At 42.2% G+C, this 16714-nt stretch overlaps 1 protein-coding gene across 2 annotated transcripts; it reads right to left on the reverse strand.

Moving 5' to 3' along the window:
* Positions 1-252: 252 nt before the first annotated feature.
* ical1 (islet cell autoantigen 1-like) lies at positions 253-15983 on the reverse strand. Of its 2 annotated transcripts, XM_033615691.2 has the most exons (15): positions 15870-15983; positions 15000-15032; positions 13990-14164; positions 10872-10944; positions 10131-10254; positions 9793-9991; positions 9302-9427; positions 9065-9163; positions 8844-8929; positions 8009-8058; positions 7487-7531; positions 7118-7336; positions 3995-4315; positions 3804-3899; positions 253-2322 (listed from the first exon to the last, which is right to left on the reverse strand). In XM_033615691.2, exons 2-15 carry the CDS (start codon positions 15008-15010, stop codon positions 2207-2209), a joined length of 1740 nt encoding a protein of 579 aa, XP_033471582.2. In that variant the 5' UTR covers positions 15011-15032; positions 15870-15983; the 3' UTR covers positions 253-2206. The 2 variants fall into 2 exon arrangements, with proteins under 2 accessions (XP_033471582.2, XP_033471583.2); XM_033615692.2 differs by lacking the exon at positions 7118-7336.
* Positions 15984-16714: the final 731 nt, after the last annotated feature.

Raw genomic sequence — 16714 nt, forward strand, 5'->3', positions numbered from 1 at the left:
TTCAGAGCCAGCAGAATCTGGGATCAGGGTAGACGATTAGCATGAAGAGGCTGATGGTGGCGCAAAAGCCACAAAGAGTTTGGACAGTGTGAGTTTCCACTGTGCCTGTAATCTGACTCCAGTTCAGGCTGTCATGACACCATCAGTGCTCTCCAGAGAGGCTCACAGTTCAGTGTTAGCCATTAGACTGAATCCCTAAGAGAATTTCCTCACAGGGTTCAATAAAGCGTCACATTATTTCTCAAACTGGTGGAGTCTTCAAAATCCAGAGTTTGTGCAGGGGTCTGTATCACAAAGCAAGTTCAAGTTTACCTGGCTTCACTGAGCCTAACATCAGTGATCCTGGATGAAATGTTGGAGTTACATTTTTAAATACATTTCATCCATCTTAATTTACAGTGTGTGAGCTTGTCGCCATCATCAGGTCAAAGTTTTAATGTGTCCAATACTTTGGTTTATCATCAAATGCAAAACTAATAACATTTCCCATTAACCTCAGTTGTACTTTGCATTTAATGTTAGCATGCTAACATTCTAAACTAAGAGGACTGAAATGGTTAATTAATACCAAAGTAACTGCTTCAGATGAGCCTGTTAGCATTGTTATTGTGAGCATGTTAGCATGCTGATGTTAGCATTTAACTTAATGAGGCTCTATGCGAAATTCAGGAGACATTATTAGCTGCAGACACATTCTGTTCAGAGCGTACACGACATGCCCTACAAACCACCCCCACCAACAATACCAGATAAACCCAACAGCGTGGCAATTCATTGAACATTGCTGCAATGCCACATGGTAGTAAATAAATGTGAAGCAAAATGTAGCAATTGTGATTCATCTTTTGAGTAACAACATGTCATCCTAACCTAAACCACCTCTTTTTTTAACTTAATACCGTATGGCTGTATAAATGCTAACTTGGCATTTTCATCAGGGCTTTCACGTCTGGACGAAGGGGCGAAGGGAGCTGATCATGTAGGTATGGTGGGCGAGTCATGTAGCTCCTTCAGCTGGAGCTATACCTACTTGAAATTTAGAGCATATGAGTTGTCTGCACAGGGTTCTCAACATTGAAGTGGATGAGTGGGTGGCTAGCAGCTAACGGTGCTAACTCCATAAAAAACACTGAACAATGGCAACAGTGCTGACAAAGCTAAACTAAGATGATAGATCATGGTTAATTTGTACCAAAGTATACATCAGCATTGTCATTGTGAGCACAATAGCATGCTATGTTAGCAATATGCTGATGTTAGCATTTATCTTAGGTGCAGCCTGAAAGAGCTGCTAGCAAAATCCTCCCCTTGTGTTATCCTGAGCTGCACTGACGGGATAGGAGTGTAAAAGCATCAGTACCGTCAGGAATGGTGATCCACCCCATGGCCAAAAAAACAAACCAAAAAAGAGTATGCATTGTTATAAAAGAAAGAAAGAGTTAAGTCCAAACAGAGCTGGATAACCCACTGATCTTGCTTTGTGATACAGGCCCATGATGCAGCTTGAGCTTCAACTGTTAGTGTGCAAATACAGGCTCAGTGACAGGCTCAGGGTCCCTTCTCATCTCCTATATATACTGTACGCCCTTCATCCCTTCATTCATATGTGACAATCGTGTGCTACTATGTTTAAACATTAAGCAGTAAATAGAGATCTTTTTACATCCTGGGTCCCCTGTGATGTGTACACACAGCATACCAACACGCCCAAACAATGCAAACATAAAAAATAAAAAACACACAAAAAAACATGCAACGCCATCCAAAATAAACCTGTAACCCAAACATTCTCTCTGCCTGACAGAAGCTGCAATAACTAAAAGGTAACACAAACCACATGAGGTTTGCTGTGTGCACATGAGTCAGTAGCATCACATGTAGAGTTAACAGTCATTTACAGAGCTGCAGAGAGCAGCTGTGAGTCGCTGAGGAAAACGTTTAACAGCCGACAGTGTTTTCATTTTCCAATGTAACACAATATGTGTGTGTATTGCAAGTGTGGATATGTACACATCTCTCCTGGTAACAGAAATGTGTATGTGTGGGTGTGTATATGTGCATCAAGTTCTGTGTGTGTGTGCTTTTCATTGTTAAGGTTATGTTCTTTTACTTGGTTGTTGACATAAAAACTTGCTGACATCCAGATCCTGTGCGAGAAATTATACACTGCTGCTGCACACTCACAAACACACACACCAACAGAGCTTTAGGCATTGAGCAGCTCATCTGCGGAACGTCCAATGGCGTCAGGGTTGGAGAGGGGGTCCAGGTCTGCGAACAGGTTGAACCAGGCAGACATGTCTTTGGATCCACCTGGAGCAGCTGCACGCAAGAGCACACACACGTGGCGTTAGAAGGAAGTTTAGGTTAAGCAACTTAGATTAAACGCAAACACAATATAAACTTACATGAAAAAAAAAAACCTGCAGAAAACTGCAGTTCCTCTAGTGGCCACTTGAGGCTGACTCCAGGAGCGAGTCAATCCCCATAGACCCCCATGTTAAAATGCCCAACTTTACAGCAGAAATAAACATGTTTACAGCCTGATACAACAAACAGTTTTGGTCTCTATAACTAATTTCCCTGTTCATGACAACTGTACGGTGGTGAATTTTTACATAACTCACCCCTTTACATTTTATAAAGGCTTAAAGGTTTGCATAATTAATGGCGTAACTTTGAGCTGCCATGGAGACAATGCTGGTTTGGTAGCGTAACCATGGTGCAACCCCAGATTCACAAAGTATAGGCATAGCCAAAGTTGCTGTTTCAGTGTGTTTTCAGTTCATGAAAGTAACATTTTGGTCGCCTAAAAAAAGTCTTGCTCAGTGTTTAGTTGTACTAAAAGACCCTTTTAAGGCTAATTCATGCTCAACATTATATATATGGAGACGCCGATGAACGGAGCACTCTATCCGTACACTGCGTTCATTTTGTGCACATTTTCTGAAAGCTTGCGGATGCAGACAAAACAGAGCAGTACCACCGGAGATCGTGGAGGCAATGTAGCATAGTTCAAACGAGATGCAAATGCAGTAGATGACAAAGAAATTTAAATAATGGCGGTAATATAGTGAGAAGAATACTCTGTCCACATGCCATGATGTACTTAATGGTCTCAAAGACCACCGCTGTCTACAATGCTGCCTCCATTTAAAGGCAAATTATTAAAACTTACTCCACCTTCACCTTGTTTGTTGTTGTGTGAAACTTTTGACACTGCCCTCTTGTGCCATCTACTGGCTGTACCTATGCCATCTTAAAGGATGCAGGGTGGTATGAGGGCAGTGATGTTTACAACATTTAAAATGGACATATCCATTTTCATATGTAAAGGGAGTGTAAATGAGCCTTAACAAGTCAGATGTTCAGTTTGCCAGTAATTACATTTTGTTTTAATGGTTTTACGCTAGCCATAGTTAGCATTAGCATTACCACAGTAAACCATAGCTATAAATGCATCGTGCTAACTAAGCTAGCAGCTGACATTAGGGTTATCGACACCCTTTTCTCCAAATATGGTAACTTCTGACTCCAAAAATTCAAGATGGCAAGAGGCAAAATGCCAGACAGGGGGCTTCAAAGTAGAAGTCCACAAACCAGTGAGTGACGTTATGGTGGCTACATCCATTATTAAATACAGTCTATGGTTTGAAGAGATTTGTTTTTTTCAGCTGGTATTTTGCTTAGAAGGTGTATATTCCTAAATTAATTTGGATTTAATACAAATGCCACATTGCACCTGGGGCTGCGTAATATTGTGTGATGCACAAAAAGAACACAACCACTGATAGAAAGCATACCATTAGCTGCTGTACTTGGAGCTGGCTGTGCTGATTGGCTCTGACCGGGAGGAGGCTGCAGGGGTGGAGCTTGGAACATAGGTGGGGTTGACCAGCCTAAAAGACAAAGCAGGGTTAAGAAGAGTAATGAAAGTGATCGGTCAGTGTGCTGCAGTGAGCTCATCCCTCCAGCAGAGTGCAGTGTGGCTGACCTGTAGAGCTCAGACTGTGATCCAGCAGCTGGGAGGGCAGGAAGCCTGTGGGGCTGGGGGGGGTTGAGGGTCGAAGTGCTGCTGGTGCATTACTTGCTGCTGGTCCACTACTTGCTACTGGTCCACTACTTGCTGCTCCTGTGCCATGTGGAGGAACGCTGGGAGGGTCAAACAGCCCGAAAGCGTCCTGCCATTCTTTGCTGAACTCGTCGCTGGCCCCTGGGCCCGGGCTGAGGAGGTCTTTGAGGAAAGCCATGTCGCCCTGTTCGCCATCTTCCACTTCTGGTCTCAGCGGTGTCCCAGCAATGTGGGACGGACCACCTGAAAGCACAGGGAAGGGAGAAAGACGGGAAGGGTTCTGTATTAGACCAGAGGCAAATACATCACAGTTGACTCTGAAAAGGCACCAGCTTGTCATCAAAGCAGAGATACAGATCAGAGAGGTTAATTAGTTTGAAAAAGAAAAAGTCACAAGGAGAAATGAGGGCCAAAATTACTAAAAAGACAACTTACTATTCAGGGCTGAAATTTTCTTAAGTTCATATTAATCCATTAGGAACATGCCGTATTTCCATGCTTGTATACTTTTTTAATCAAGAAAACACTATATGTCGAGCTGATTTTATTTGGCAGCAGAAAGATGCAATCTAACACCTTTCCTCTACAGCAGAAAGGTGTCAGGGGGAGATAAGGAGCCCTTTTGCTGACATCCTAATTACCCTTTCATTTCATCACACAGCAATGTGACTTGGTAATTCAGAACACATTTTAAATTTAATCTGAAATCCTGCAGAAGGTAGTTATCAAGACCAAGGCTCTTTCATGACAAAGCCAAGCTTCCAATTTGTAGACTGGTGGAAAATGTGGAGTGACATTTAAGTCAAATAAACCTTTTTTCAGCAGACTTGTGAGACACAGGTGCAACTAATGACATCAGTGGCTGCAAAGCACTGCAGTAATTACTGGGACTGAGCCATTGTTAATGGTATTAGTTCCACCTGTGCTTCTCCTGCTGTGAAAAGGGTCTATTTGGGAAGAACAAAGGCCCAATTCCAATCCGGCCCCTAAAGACTCAAGCCCTGAACCCTCACTGACTTAACTGACGTCAGCTGTAAGTGATTGAGTGTGAGAGTCTGAAAGGGCCCCCGGATGCTACAAATAGGAATGGGACAGCACTTATCCCCCTCTCTACAAAATGTTGTTGACATTGGCGGCTCTGGGCGTGATCATTTATCGGTTATTGTCATCATATATTCCACACACAAAGATATAGATATATATCTATATATATCTATATAGGCTATATCGATAGATAGATAGATAGATAGATAGATCGATCGATCTATGTAGATATCTATCTATCTATCTATCTATGTATTCTTTGTGTGTGGAATATAACCACTGGTATTCCTCTGACTTCATGTGTGTTTATATACCATCTTAAATCCTTGTTAATGTAATGTTTCATTGTTAATCTGTTTTTTCGCTCTCCTTCCATAACGTTAACGTTTGCATATCTGCCAACCATGTTACTTCCGGTGTTCCGAGGGCAACCCCTGTATTTGACGTCACAACGCTATGAACTGTGGGTAATTTCCTTACCGTAAGTCCACATCGATGCTGACCTACGGTAAGGGGGCATAAAGGGCTCACTCACTGACTCACTGACTTGACAATTTGACAATGGGACAGCCCTCACACACTCACGCACTTCACATGAACGCGCCTCTAAGTCAGTGAGTCTGTAAGGGATCGGATTGGAATTGGGCCAAAGAAACAAGAGTGCTCTGATGCTAGGAAGACTTGCAAGATTCAAGATTTATTCAGGATAACATGTCATGTGTATCAAATCCTAAATTAGTGTGTTAAAGTTTAACTTTAAACTGACAAGAAACATAATGAAATAATTTTGGCTTTCAAAGGGGGTGTGACACAAAAGGTTTGGGGTCGCTGTGGCTTTTGATGACTTAAATGTAATTCGCAAGGTCTAGAAAACTTTTTTTTTTATACTGACCATTCTCAGTTTTTGTGCTATATTATGACCTGTGGATGTGGACCATGGCCACTGCATTTACCACGTATACTTGCATAGTACAGGTGTGTTCTATTAGATGTCATTAGACAGACTGAGATCGCCCTTTGTCAAACATTTGCTCCGGTGAAGGTCTAAAGATCAAATGCTTGGCTCCAGGCTTTATCTGCAAATACTTTGAGATTCTCTGCATTTTGGAAAATGGGATTTTTCCCTCCTTTGCTCTCAGAAACCTCCCAGCCACACAAGCACTATTATAAAAACATCTCCATCCAAATAGAAAACAAGACAAGAGAATGCCAAACCAATGGGCAGCAATATAATCGTAACCCTAAAGCTGCACAAACAAGCAGATGAAGATGCTGGCCAATCACAGGCCTGAAGAATAAAGCTATTACCAGAAGGCTACCTGGAGCAGTGACCTCCGGAGTGCATTCTGACACCTCTGTTCATTAAAAAGTGGAAGTGTGACTGTACATTTATGTGTAAACATGTAAAAAGTCTTGTTAGCAGGGTTAGAACATGCACTACATTAGTTGCATCTGCCACTAAACAAAATGTCGCCTTATTTGTGACGCAAACAAAGTTTAACAAAAGGTCTGCTTTCAGTGACCTGAAATGCAGTTTGCACATGGACAAAAGGCCAAAATGCAAAACAAAGCTGCTTTCCAAATATACCCATGCACATATGGACAAGGCTCAAGTGTACTGACTTCAACTCAAAAGACAGTTATCACTGAACCTGCCTGTTGTGCCTTAAAACTAATAACACAGAAGCCATGGTTAGAAAAAGGGACACCCAATCTGGGTGTTGCACACTGTACAAAAATTACTTGTGAAACTTTTCAGTCAATCAATGGTCAGTAAATGCAGCCCAGAATATCAAAGAAGTGAGTCTTAGGAGTCAAGAAGATGCTTGACTGTTTTCCTAAATAACAAGTGAAGACAGACTGAATCCAGATCCAAAGTGCTGAAGGAAGCAGAGCTGAAGTCCCAGGAGAGGTAAATATGTGTGACAACCAAGCGAAGTGAGATGGGAAAGCTGAGAACCAGCAAGGCAGGTAGAAGAAACAGGAGACAGGCCAGTTTACCGGTGGCAGGCAGCTGGAACTGGTGGCCTCCAAAGCCCCAGGGTGCATCTGGGCCTCCACCCTGAGGAGGAGGCAGGAGCTGAGGGTGGAGAGGGAAGTTTGTTGGGGCTGGGAGCTGTGGCAGATCACAGGCCATGAGCATCAGGTCGTCATCAGAGCCTGCTGACAGTCCCCTGAGGTCTTGGAGGGCTGGAGTAGGTGTGGTAGTGTTTTGGGGCACTGAGATCAAAGGATCATAAAGCCAACAGGCATCCGGTCCACAGTCAGCATCAGCAACCCCAATGTACACATTTACACAAGTGCTGCTGGTTATAGAAATGCCAAGCAATACCATTTCTGTAGAAGTTCTCAACACACACACAGACTTACCATTGTCACTGGTTTGGCTCTGACCATCACTGCTGTGGCTGTGGTCTGGAAAATAGGGCACATGAAAAACAGCAGGATTACACATGATTTTTTATTTGAAAATGTGACATAAACAAAGATATCAAGCCAAAATAACATGAGTGCTGTTTAAAAGGAGCTTCTGTTAGTTGTGTCTTGATCTATTTTTTTACCCCGTCAATTCCAGAGAGAATCATTAGTTTCTTTTCAATAGTTTAACCTCATTTTCTAAAACACTGCTGCAGCTTTCAAACAATTAAGGGCAGTTACCAAATCATTTTATACAGTAAATCAGAGGTTTAAAAAATTAAAGCTGTCATATACAGTAAAGACAAATCATTAGGGACTCATTATATTAGCAGTTTCATATCTGATATTTGCCCTTACAATACCCAACAATCTCTTCGCATGGTGCAACCATTTGCTACATGTGATGTTCTCGTTGGCTCTGTGTCTTTCTGTCACCTAAACTCTGTGTTTAAGACCACAGGGGGCAGCACATACCTGCGCCAGAGGCACTTCCTGATGGCTTGTCGTCATCCAAGGACACCAGACTGAGGAAGAAGGAAGGAGCAAGGGAGGAGGGGAGAAAATTAAAGAGTGCTTTATCGAGCTGGCGAGACACGGTTTTGCTATTTTTAGCAATGCAGTAGCCTCTATTTAATTTGGAGCTGTAGTCCTCAGGTTCACTACTCTAAAGGCCTCAACTACCATGTGGATCACGGCTGATCACCATACGTAAAAGCTGCCACACACACACACTTACTTGTGAGTAAAAATGGGCATGACATTGGCCTCATGTTTGATGAAGACATAGCTAGGTTATTGAGTGCAGAAACAAACAGAAGGACAGTGAAGTGAAATGATAATGGAAGATGGAGAATAACTGACAACAAAGGCGCGTGTGTGTCTGTTCATGATGACAGGGCAGAAAGGAGTAGCAAATTCCGTATTAACATGCTATTTAGTACACTAAAATAATATGTATGATTTTTTTTAGTATGTCCCAAACCTCAGGATGAAACCAGCAGTGCATGACTTGCAGAATATTACAGCATACAATCATTGGACACTATGCCAGCATAAATACTGCACAATGCAATGCAGTAGTTACGACAATGTTCATGACAGACAATGGCGGACAGTGACCAAGTCAGACGCACTGTTGTGGCAGGTGCTCCTTTAATTCGAGTCCATTAAAAGTGCTTGTTTTAGCCACTTACAGGCTCAGATTGTTATTATGAATGTCTTAAAATATTATGGAAAGGATCCTACAGTGAAATAAAAAGTATTTTTTACCTTCCTCAAATTTCAGTGTGTGTTTAGTGTGTTCTCTCACCTGTCTGTGTTGCTCTGTAGAGCCTTCTCCTTCTTCTCCTCTTTTTTCTGCATGTCTGTTAATTCCTCCAGCGGGTCTCGCAGGTCCTACAGGAGAAAGGAACACTTGTACTAACACATCACTTCAGTTGAGAGAACTGCTACAATTACAGTTGTGTATTCATACTGTGTTGTTGCTGTGTCCCTGGGATAACACGAGAGTGTCTCTTAAATTTGAAGTACCTTGAGTGTGGTGAACTGGTACGGTACATGTCCTTGAAAGGCCTCGTGGATTTCTGACATGGCGTGGGCCGTCTTCTCCCAAAACTGCAGCAGAGTGGTCTGCCGTGACAACACGTAGCACGTTAAATAAATGACAAAGACAAGTAAGGTAGACAGATTCAGATACTTGATGGGAGTGTTATTCAAAACCTAGCTGATTCCACCCTTGGGAAGAGTCCCTCTACTACAGACACATACCTGGTAGGTACAGAGGGAGTGGGAGAGCATGTTGCAGCGGCTTGCTCCCAGCATGTCAACCTTCTGACACACATCATTCTTCAGCTTCTCAAACTGGCCCTTTGTCCCTCGGACCTGGGTTTGGACCTGAAAACAGAAAAAAAACAAGACAATGAAAAACATGCACACACTATAGACCATTAAAGTGGAAATAGACAAGTTTTTTTTCTTTGATTACACAATTTAATATCACTGTCCCAGTTACGGAAGTGGCATGCAGAGGAACAACCAATGTTACTTTGGAAAACAAAATGCAGTGTGTCCTGTGTTGCTGATAGTTGCTAGGCTCTGAGGAAACAAGGAAAGCAATATGGCTGTCTTTGCTACAGCAGCTCCAACATTAGTGCCACTTGGAAATGCTAGAGGGAGGATGAGGGTTGAAAAGTTGTCTGCTTCCACTTTAAGAGGGTATCTACTTGCACCCTAATACACGCAAACAAGCGTCCCCCTACCTTGCGGAACTTTTCCAGCTGTTTGTAGGTGTCTGGGTCCAGTTCTTGGGAGACGTCTTTCATCCAGAGCAGAGCTCCTCTGTACTCTGTGCGGGCCTTCTCCATACGGCTGACTGTCAGTAGCGTGTCAGCGATGGCACGACGCCTGAACGTCTCCACTTCCTGGTGCAAACGGTGCAGTGGTGGGCAAAGTGCCATCCTACGGAATAAGGAAAAGATACAATTTCATAAAATTATTAAAGTGGTTTTTCACTTTAGGGTTTATGACGGTATAGAATGCACTGTATATTCATCTTTTTAACACGTGATCATTGGTTGCATTATTTTCCGCCGCTGACCTCTGTTTGGCAGAGGTGCACAGAGCCTTGCTGGTGGCGTCCATCATGTTGCCAGCCTTTGTGCGATCGTGTTCAGCCTGGAAACGCAGGAACAGGCCGAGCTCGTTCTCCTCCTGAGACAAGCCTGTGGAAAGAGCTCACAGTCAAAGTCCCACATGTACACAGAGGACCAAATGGCTTTGAGAACAAAACAAAATGAGACTACAGACTGTTTACAACAAAATCCTCTGAACCCAGAGGCACCAGTTTATCTTTTACAAAGACAAAGCAAAGATCATCTCGATCTCTGTAAATGCTTTTCCTTTTTAGATTAGTGATGAGTGATGTAGTTTCATAGCTGACTTCCTCATACCATGACTGTAGAGGTGAGTATACCATTAACACTGTTTGAACGTTATTTTGAGTAGTGGAGACCAGTGTTTCCCAAAAGCCTCTTAGGGCTAATATGGTCGTAAATTCCCTCTTATGAACTATCCTAAGCTTAAGAAGTGTTTCCCAAAAGCCTTGTATGTGTAAATATATTGCTACCAGGATATAGAGCCCAAGTTTGTCTTAAATTTTGGACAAAAGCAGCTGCAGAACAAACACAAAAAAACATAAACTGCATCTTCTATTTGGGAAAAGACGGTTAGTTGTATGCCTCTTGACTCATCCGACATTGTAACGTCTGAAATTAATCTCTCCTGTTGTTAGTCAGAGACGAGATGTCATGTAACAGGTTTAGTTTTGACTGTCACTCACGTGTGATTCTGTGCTGGTACTTCTCAATCACCTTCAGCAGCTCTGTGCACGTGAACTGAACCGAGCGAAAGAACTGCAGACACAAACAATACGATTAGAATACTGGGTTACTATGACAATTTTCATCTCAAGACCTTTTCTCAAAACACTTTTTTTAAGCTACACATAGTTTTGAGATGTTCTGCCACTTCATGTCAATAATACCAAGACTTTATTTTGCAGTGTGGTGCTTCAGTGAAGCAGCACTCAGTGAACACAACATATTTTTCTCTCTTCCTTGCTTATTGTCTGGCAGTCAGCTGCCTCTCTTCCCATCTGGGGGACAACAACAGTGACTAAAGGATGAGTGTGTGTCATAGCAAAGCTGAAACAAATAGATCCGCACACCCGTTAGAATGATTTTAAAGCTGTGTAACGTTTTGAGCACCAGACCCTGGATAAATAAGGAGCGACGCCATCTTAAATACCCATAAGGCATTTACAAGCACACATAAATAAAGAGTTATCCATCGTGTTTTTGTCTGTGTGTCACAGCAACACAGATTTCGAGGCCACTCTGGTGCTGATGTCCGATAGGAAGGAAGAATTAAAGGATAAGGAGGTTATCTCATGTCTGCTAGAAATCATTAGTTACAGCTAACGTGTGGTCTCTCCTCTCTGTCCTGGTAAAGCATAGGTGTAAATTATAAAATGAATGCTGGCTGAATTCCATTTAGCTGCTTCAGTTTCAGGGTCCTGGTGTTGTTTATGATGACTGTCACACTGCCATGACTTGCAGGGACACTTGAAAAGAATGCAGCTACTGTCATCAGTGCTACCTGTGTTTTTCCTTCTGTGACAAGGGAAAATGTCTGCTGGGGAAGAAGACTGACTCATTGGCAGCTGAGCCAGATAGATGAGGAGGTTACCTCACATATCCCAAGAGTGATTCAGAGGAACGCACCATAATAATGCTGCAGGTTCACTGGGAAAATATTCATTAAAGTTTGACGTGTCTGGATGTAGAGTTAAGCTAAGCTAATGACAGAGCAACAGCACCTATCAGACTCTGTCATTCAGTGAAACGTATGAAGATCAGTACAGCACTGCCAGCTTCTTCTCCCTGCACCCAGACAGGTGTAAGACTGTAAAGAGCAAAGGGAGGAGGTGACTTGTGTAGTTACTGATTAGCTGCAGAATAAACAGTCACAACCTTCAGTCTGGCTGCCTCAGCAGTAGCCAAACACCTGTCAGCGTCACATCTCTGGCAGTGTACAGGTCAGCGCACCTCTTCTGATGTTTATTAGTGAGATGACCGATACTGATCAATCCATCAAGATCATGTTTAACTAATGGCAGCTGCTCGGTCTGAGTCACAGCAGTATGGCCGGGGAAAAACAGAGGCAGATGGAGATAAACATCCGTGCCTGCCTTTGTGCAGACAAACAACTCTACATTCAGTTTTTCTAATTGAGATTTTCTGTGCCGGGGTCAAAATTTTCTCCATCACCCAGACAAAGAAAAATACTAACTACTACAAATAATAAAAATCAGAACTCAGCAGAGATGAAATTTGAACATGCACTGAGGCGATGTTGTGATAAAAACCCAATAAAAATCAGGTTAGCTGTAAGTCTGCCATCCAGAAGCGGTTCCAAATCTAATCTGCCCTGGTGGGTTTTAGTGCTCTGCTGCTTCACAGTCGGCTCGGAGTCGAGACGAAATTTATGAAGGAGATTAAGTAAAGCAAAAAAGCGACAAGACAGATCTGCGAGTTTACTTTTTGTAAATGTCAGTAGTGTGGTATCTTTGCGTGTGAATCTCCCTCTGCCTTGCACTTTGCGTCTTTTAACACTTTCCCCTCTTGTCTGAATTTGTCTCTGTCTCAGCGGGTACGAACGGAGGCACAATAGCAGGAGGACAGAAGAGGCCTGATCTTGTTCCAGAGTGAACAAAAGCATCACAGTGCGGCTCTAGCAGCTCAGTGAAACTCTACCACGTCCCCGTCTCACAGGAGCAGACAGCCTGTCACAACTAAATGCCAGCCGGGTTTCAGCCAACCAAAAGTGTCCGCTCTCATTTGTTGCGCGAGTGAGAAATGACTGAGAGGCAGAGGAGCAAACTGTTGACATCACTTCTCACAGCTGGGATGTGGTGTTAAGACATTTCACGTATAATTTGAACTCCTATAACTTGTAACAGCAAGAAAAGGTCTGTGCAAACAGGGGACACCTTGTGCCAACACACTGCTGATGTTCTTAAAAACCTTTCTTAATATTCATTCTGCAGACACTTAATACCTATGACTTTGCCTCTGGAGAGTTCCCATGATTGTGTCAGTATTGGAAAGTAATTAATTACATTTTAATTACATTTACTCACTCCAGAGGGAAATATTGTACTTTGCACTTCGAATACATTTATCGGTTACTTCTCACCACGCAGATGGAAGCAGCATCCACTCATGGACGAGAGGCTTGTGCTCGTGACAACGCTAGATGTAAACATTAATGGAGTCCTCCTCAACAGAGCTGTAACACTAGCTCATTCAGTAGTGCTAGGTGAGCTAGCAGTAGATGCACACTGCCTCTTTGTCGATAACACTAATGCACTTACACTTAAGTGAGATTTTGGATGCAGGAATTTATCTTGTAACAGAGTCACTTTCTGTATGAAATCTGACTATCAATCTCTCACAAGGTTAGGTAAACAGGTGTCAAGTTAAATGATGGAATATGGTTTTTCCTTTACAAGCTCCACAGTAAGACATACGAGAACAATTCTGGAAATAAAACAGACCCGTGTGAAGTGTTTGGCACTGTTATCGGTGTGAATTAAAGCAATGGTTTTAACCGAATGTAATATCAAACAGACATAATACTTAAATAGCCACAAGTGGTAGATAGCACTTTGAAAAGATGGTGCAACCGAAGATAAGTGATGGTAAGTCTTTACAGGGGAACATCACTGACTTAAAAATATGACAATAAAAATAGTAAGCAACATTTCCATAACTAATTTTTATCTGGAGAATGGACTACAATAAATCTAGCAGTGATTAAGTATTGATGGAAAAAAAAGAGGCAACATGGAAACAAAGCTTGTGTTTTTGCAGCTAAATAAATCTCTCCTGTCCTACCTCCAGCTTGGCATCCAGGTCAGCATCAGAAGCCACTACGTACTCATCCTCCTTCTTGCCCGTGGCTTTGATGAGGACCTGCTTGGTCTTCCAGAACTTCTTCTGCATGCGAGCCATCACCGAGCTGTCCTCACCGAGCAGAGCCCGGCCGCCGCTCAGCATGTCCCCTGCAAATCTGGAGCCGAGACTTCAGTCAGTGACGTGTCCTACTGTGTAGTTGTGCTCATAACAACAGTGTAGTTTTGTCACAATACTTGTCTCTAACTTCGGCAGAATACTTTGAAAGATAGAGATTGAGTAGGGATGGGAACTGATAGGATTTAACTAATACAGATGCCATTATTGATTCCGCATAATGTATATGAAATGAGAAAAGAAAAACTCATCATCCTACCTGCATGGTGCTAATGTTATTAAAACATAGGACAATTACCTCTCAGTAATGGAAACACTGCTCAGTTGGAAAGAAGTGGCACTCGTGTGTAGTGTAAGATGTTTCAGCATATTTTGAAATTATCATTTTACAGTTATAACAAGTAACACTTTTGTCATCTCTCTAAGATGTACTGCTGTCTCCTCTCCGGCATGACTCCTTGTTGCAGTCAGTTCCCAGCATCATCATCGCATCAGTTTGACATCATTGTTTTGCAATGAACTGTCAGTAAAACATGCTAGCATTGAAACAAAGGAATTGATAAGCTCGGAGGCTAACGATTCTGACAGACTGCACAATTTCAAACCAGATCTCAACTCGAACAGGTTCTTGATTCCCATCCCTAATGCTTAGGGCATAAAGTTTAAAATGTTTAGCTTTTATTTTCTCGTTTAGTTGGAGAGAACAGCAGTAGTTGACTGTAGAAATTAACAATAAAAGAGAGCAAGAAAGTCACCGGTATATTGATTCTGTAGTACTGAAACCATTTCAATTCGTAAGAATCAATATGTATGGATACATCAACATTTTTTACAATACGCTATTGTAATTATGTGAACATGAATTTTGCACATACCCATCCATCATTGGATATCAGCCTTTTTCTGTTCTGAAAATAACAAAAAATACAGAGCTGATGTTAGACAAACAAAGAATACTGATAACAGGGTGAACCTTAAAAAACTGCATAAAAGGTATAAAGTATAACTGATGTCAAAGACTATCCATCTGGTTTTTATGTCTTTTTTTTAGGGTCCTTAACGTTACACAGAAAGACATGACATTGAACACTGCAGACTTTCTGATCTAGAAGAGATTCTGTGTAAGACTGACCGTTTCATGTTAAGTAGGAGGGACTGTCACTTTCTAACAATGAATTAAATAACTGCAAAATGACCTGCTGCTGCTTTTCCTGTTGAATTTTACTGTGATACATACAAGGCAAACATGAAAACAGAGCTGACAGCTGCTCCCCAGTGAGATATAATCGAGTTATCATACAGGTTTATCTCTGGCTGGACAAAACTCATCGCTGCTAAAGGCTAAAAAGCTAATCTAATATTGTTCTTGGAGCAGAGATCAGACACCTGCGACTGTACGGAGTCAGGAGATACTGAGAGCCAGCTGTCTGAGGAGCAGGTGTTCAGTTACAGCAAATGCTGCCTTAATGACACGGGAAGAAACGGCAAAGTCATTTTGGCACTTATCGATACAGTACATACATTCACATTAAGGTATAAAAGTAGAAATAAACGTAACGTTGGTCGAGAAAACCTGCCAGAAATCGTCAGTGAAGGAGCTTGTGTGCTAGCAGCAGTTTAGCTCGTAGCAATGTCGTGGCAAACACAGTAATGTCTGGACACATTTAGCTAAGCGACGAAGCAATTCAACATGTCCGGTTTTTCTGTTATGGTTAGATAATTTAATGAGGTGAATAAACCTTTACCTTGCTGTTAGTTTTATCCAGCAGTGCGAGCATCTATGCAGCGCTGCTCGGCTAGCCTCCTCTGCCGATAGCAGTCATAATCTGAGTCACAGAAACAGGATATGCAAACTAGCTTTGGCGCCGTTTGGACACAAGGGGTCGCTGCTGTTCAGGCCATACCGAAGATCGTCTATTGTACAGAGGTGCCACCCATAGCTAACAATAGGCTACAAAATCGGACTACACGTGGCCTAAAACTCAGTATAACCAGCTGAAATTTCTACTATCTCAAATTCAATGTGTTGCAATTGTCTACATCCGAAGAAATAAAGGAGCAGCTTTTTGAAATAAAAGCAGACTTTCAGCCACCCCACTTTGACATTGTAGTACAATTAATACTCCATAGTGACACCTCTTCGTTTTACGCCCTCTCTGGTCAAACCAGTCTGAGGAGGAAAAAGTCCAGTTATCTACCACACATCAAGATTTTCTTTTGCGAGCCCTAAATGTAAACAAACAATATATTTAATGATCTCTTATTTCTATCATCAGTAGTCTATTAAGCCACCATGGAGGTACAGAAATTTTCTTCTTTCCTCTCCTATTAAACATCTCATGACCCCTCAGATTTGTCTGTCAACCTTTTGGAGAGTGCACCACCCGGGTTGGGAACCAAACCAGCTTACTGTTTATAAAGTAGTTAAAGGGTTTGTTCACCCCAAAATCAACAATATTCATTTTTTTCTCTTACTTGTAGTGCTGTTTATCAGTCAAATTGTTTTGGTATGGTATGAGAGATGTCTGCCTTCTCTCCAATACAATGGAAATAGATGGCACTTGGCTTGTGGTGCTCAATGTGCCAAAAA

This window comes from Epinephelus lanceolatus, chromosome 24, assembly GCF_041903045.1.
Source record: "Epinephelus lanceolatus isolate andai-2023 chromosome 24, ASM4190304v1, whole genome shotgun sequence".
NCBI classification, from domain to species: domain Eukaryota; kingdom Metazoa; phylum Chordata; class Actinopteri; order Perciformes; family Serranidae; genus Epinephelus; species Epinephelus lanceolatus.

Coding starts and splice junctions, on each gene's coding strand:
- ical1 (XM_033615691.2), bottom strand. Junction 7,337..7,486: donor GAGCCAAACCAGTGACAATG/GTAAGTCTGTGT, acceptor CTTTGATCTCAG/TGCCCCAAAACACTACCACA. Junction 4,316..7,117: donor GTTCCAGCTGCCTGCCACCG/GTAAACTGGCCT, acceptor CTGTGCTTTCAG/GTGGTCCGTCCCACATTGCT.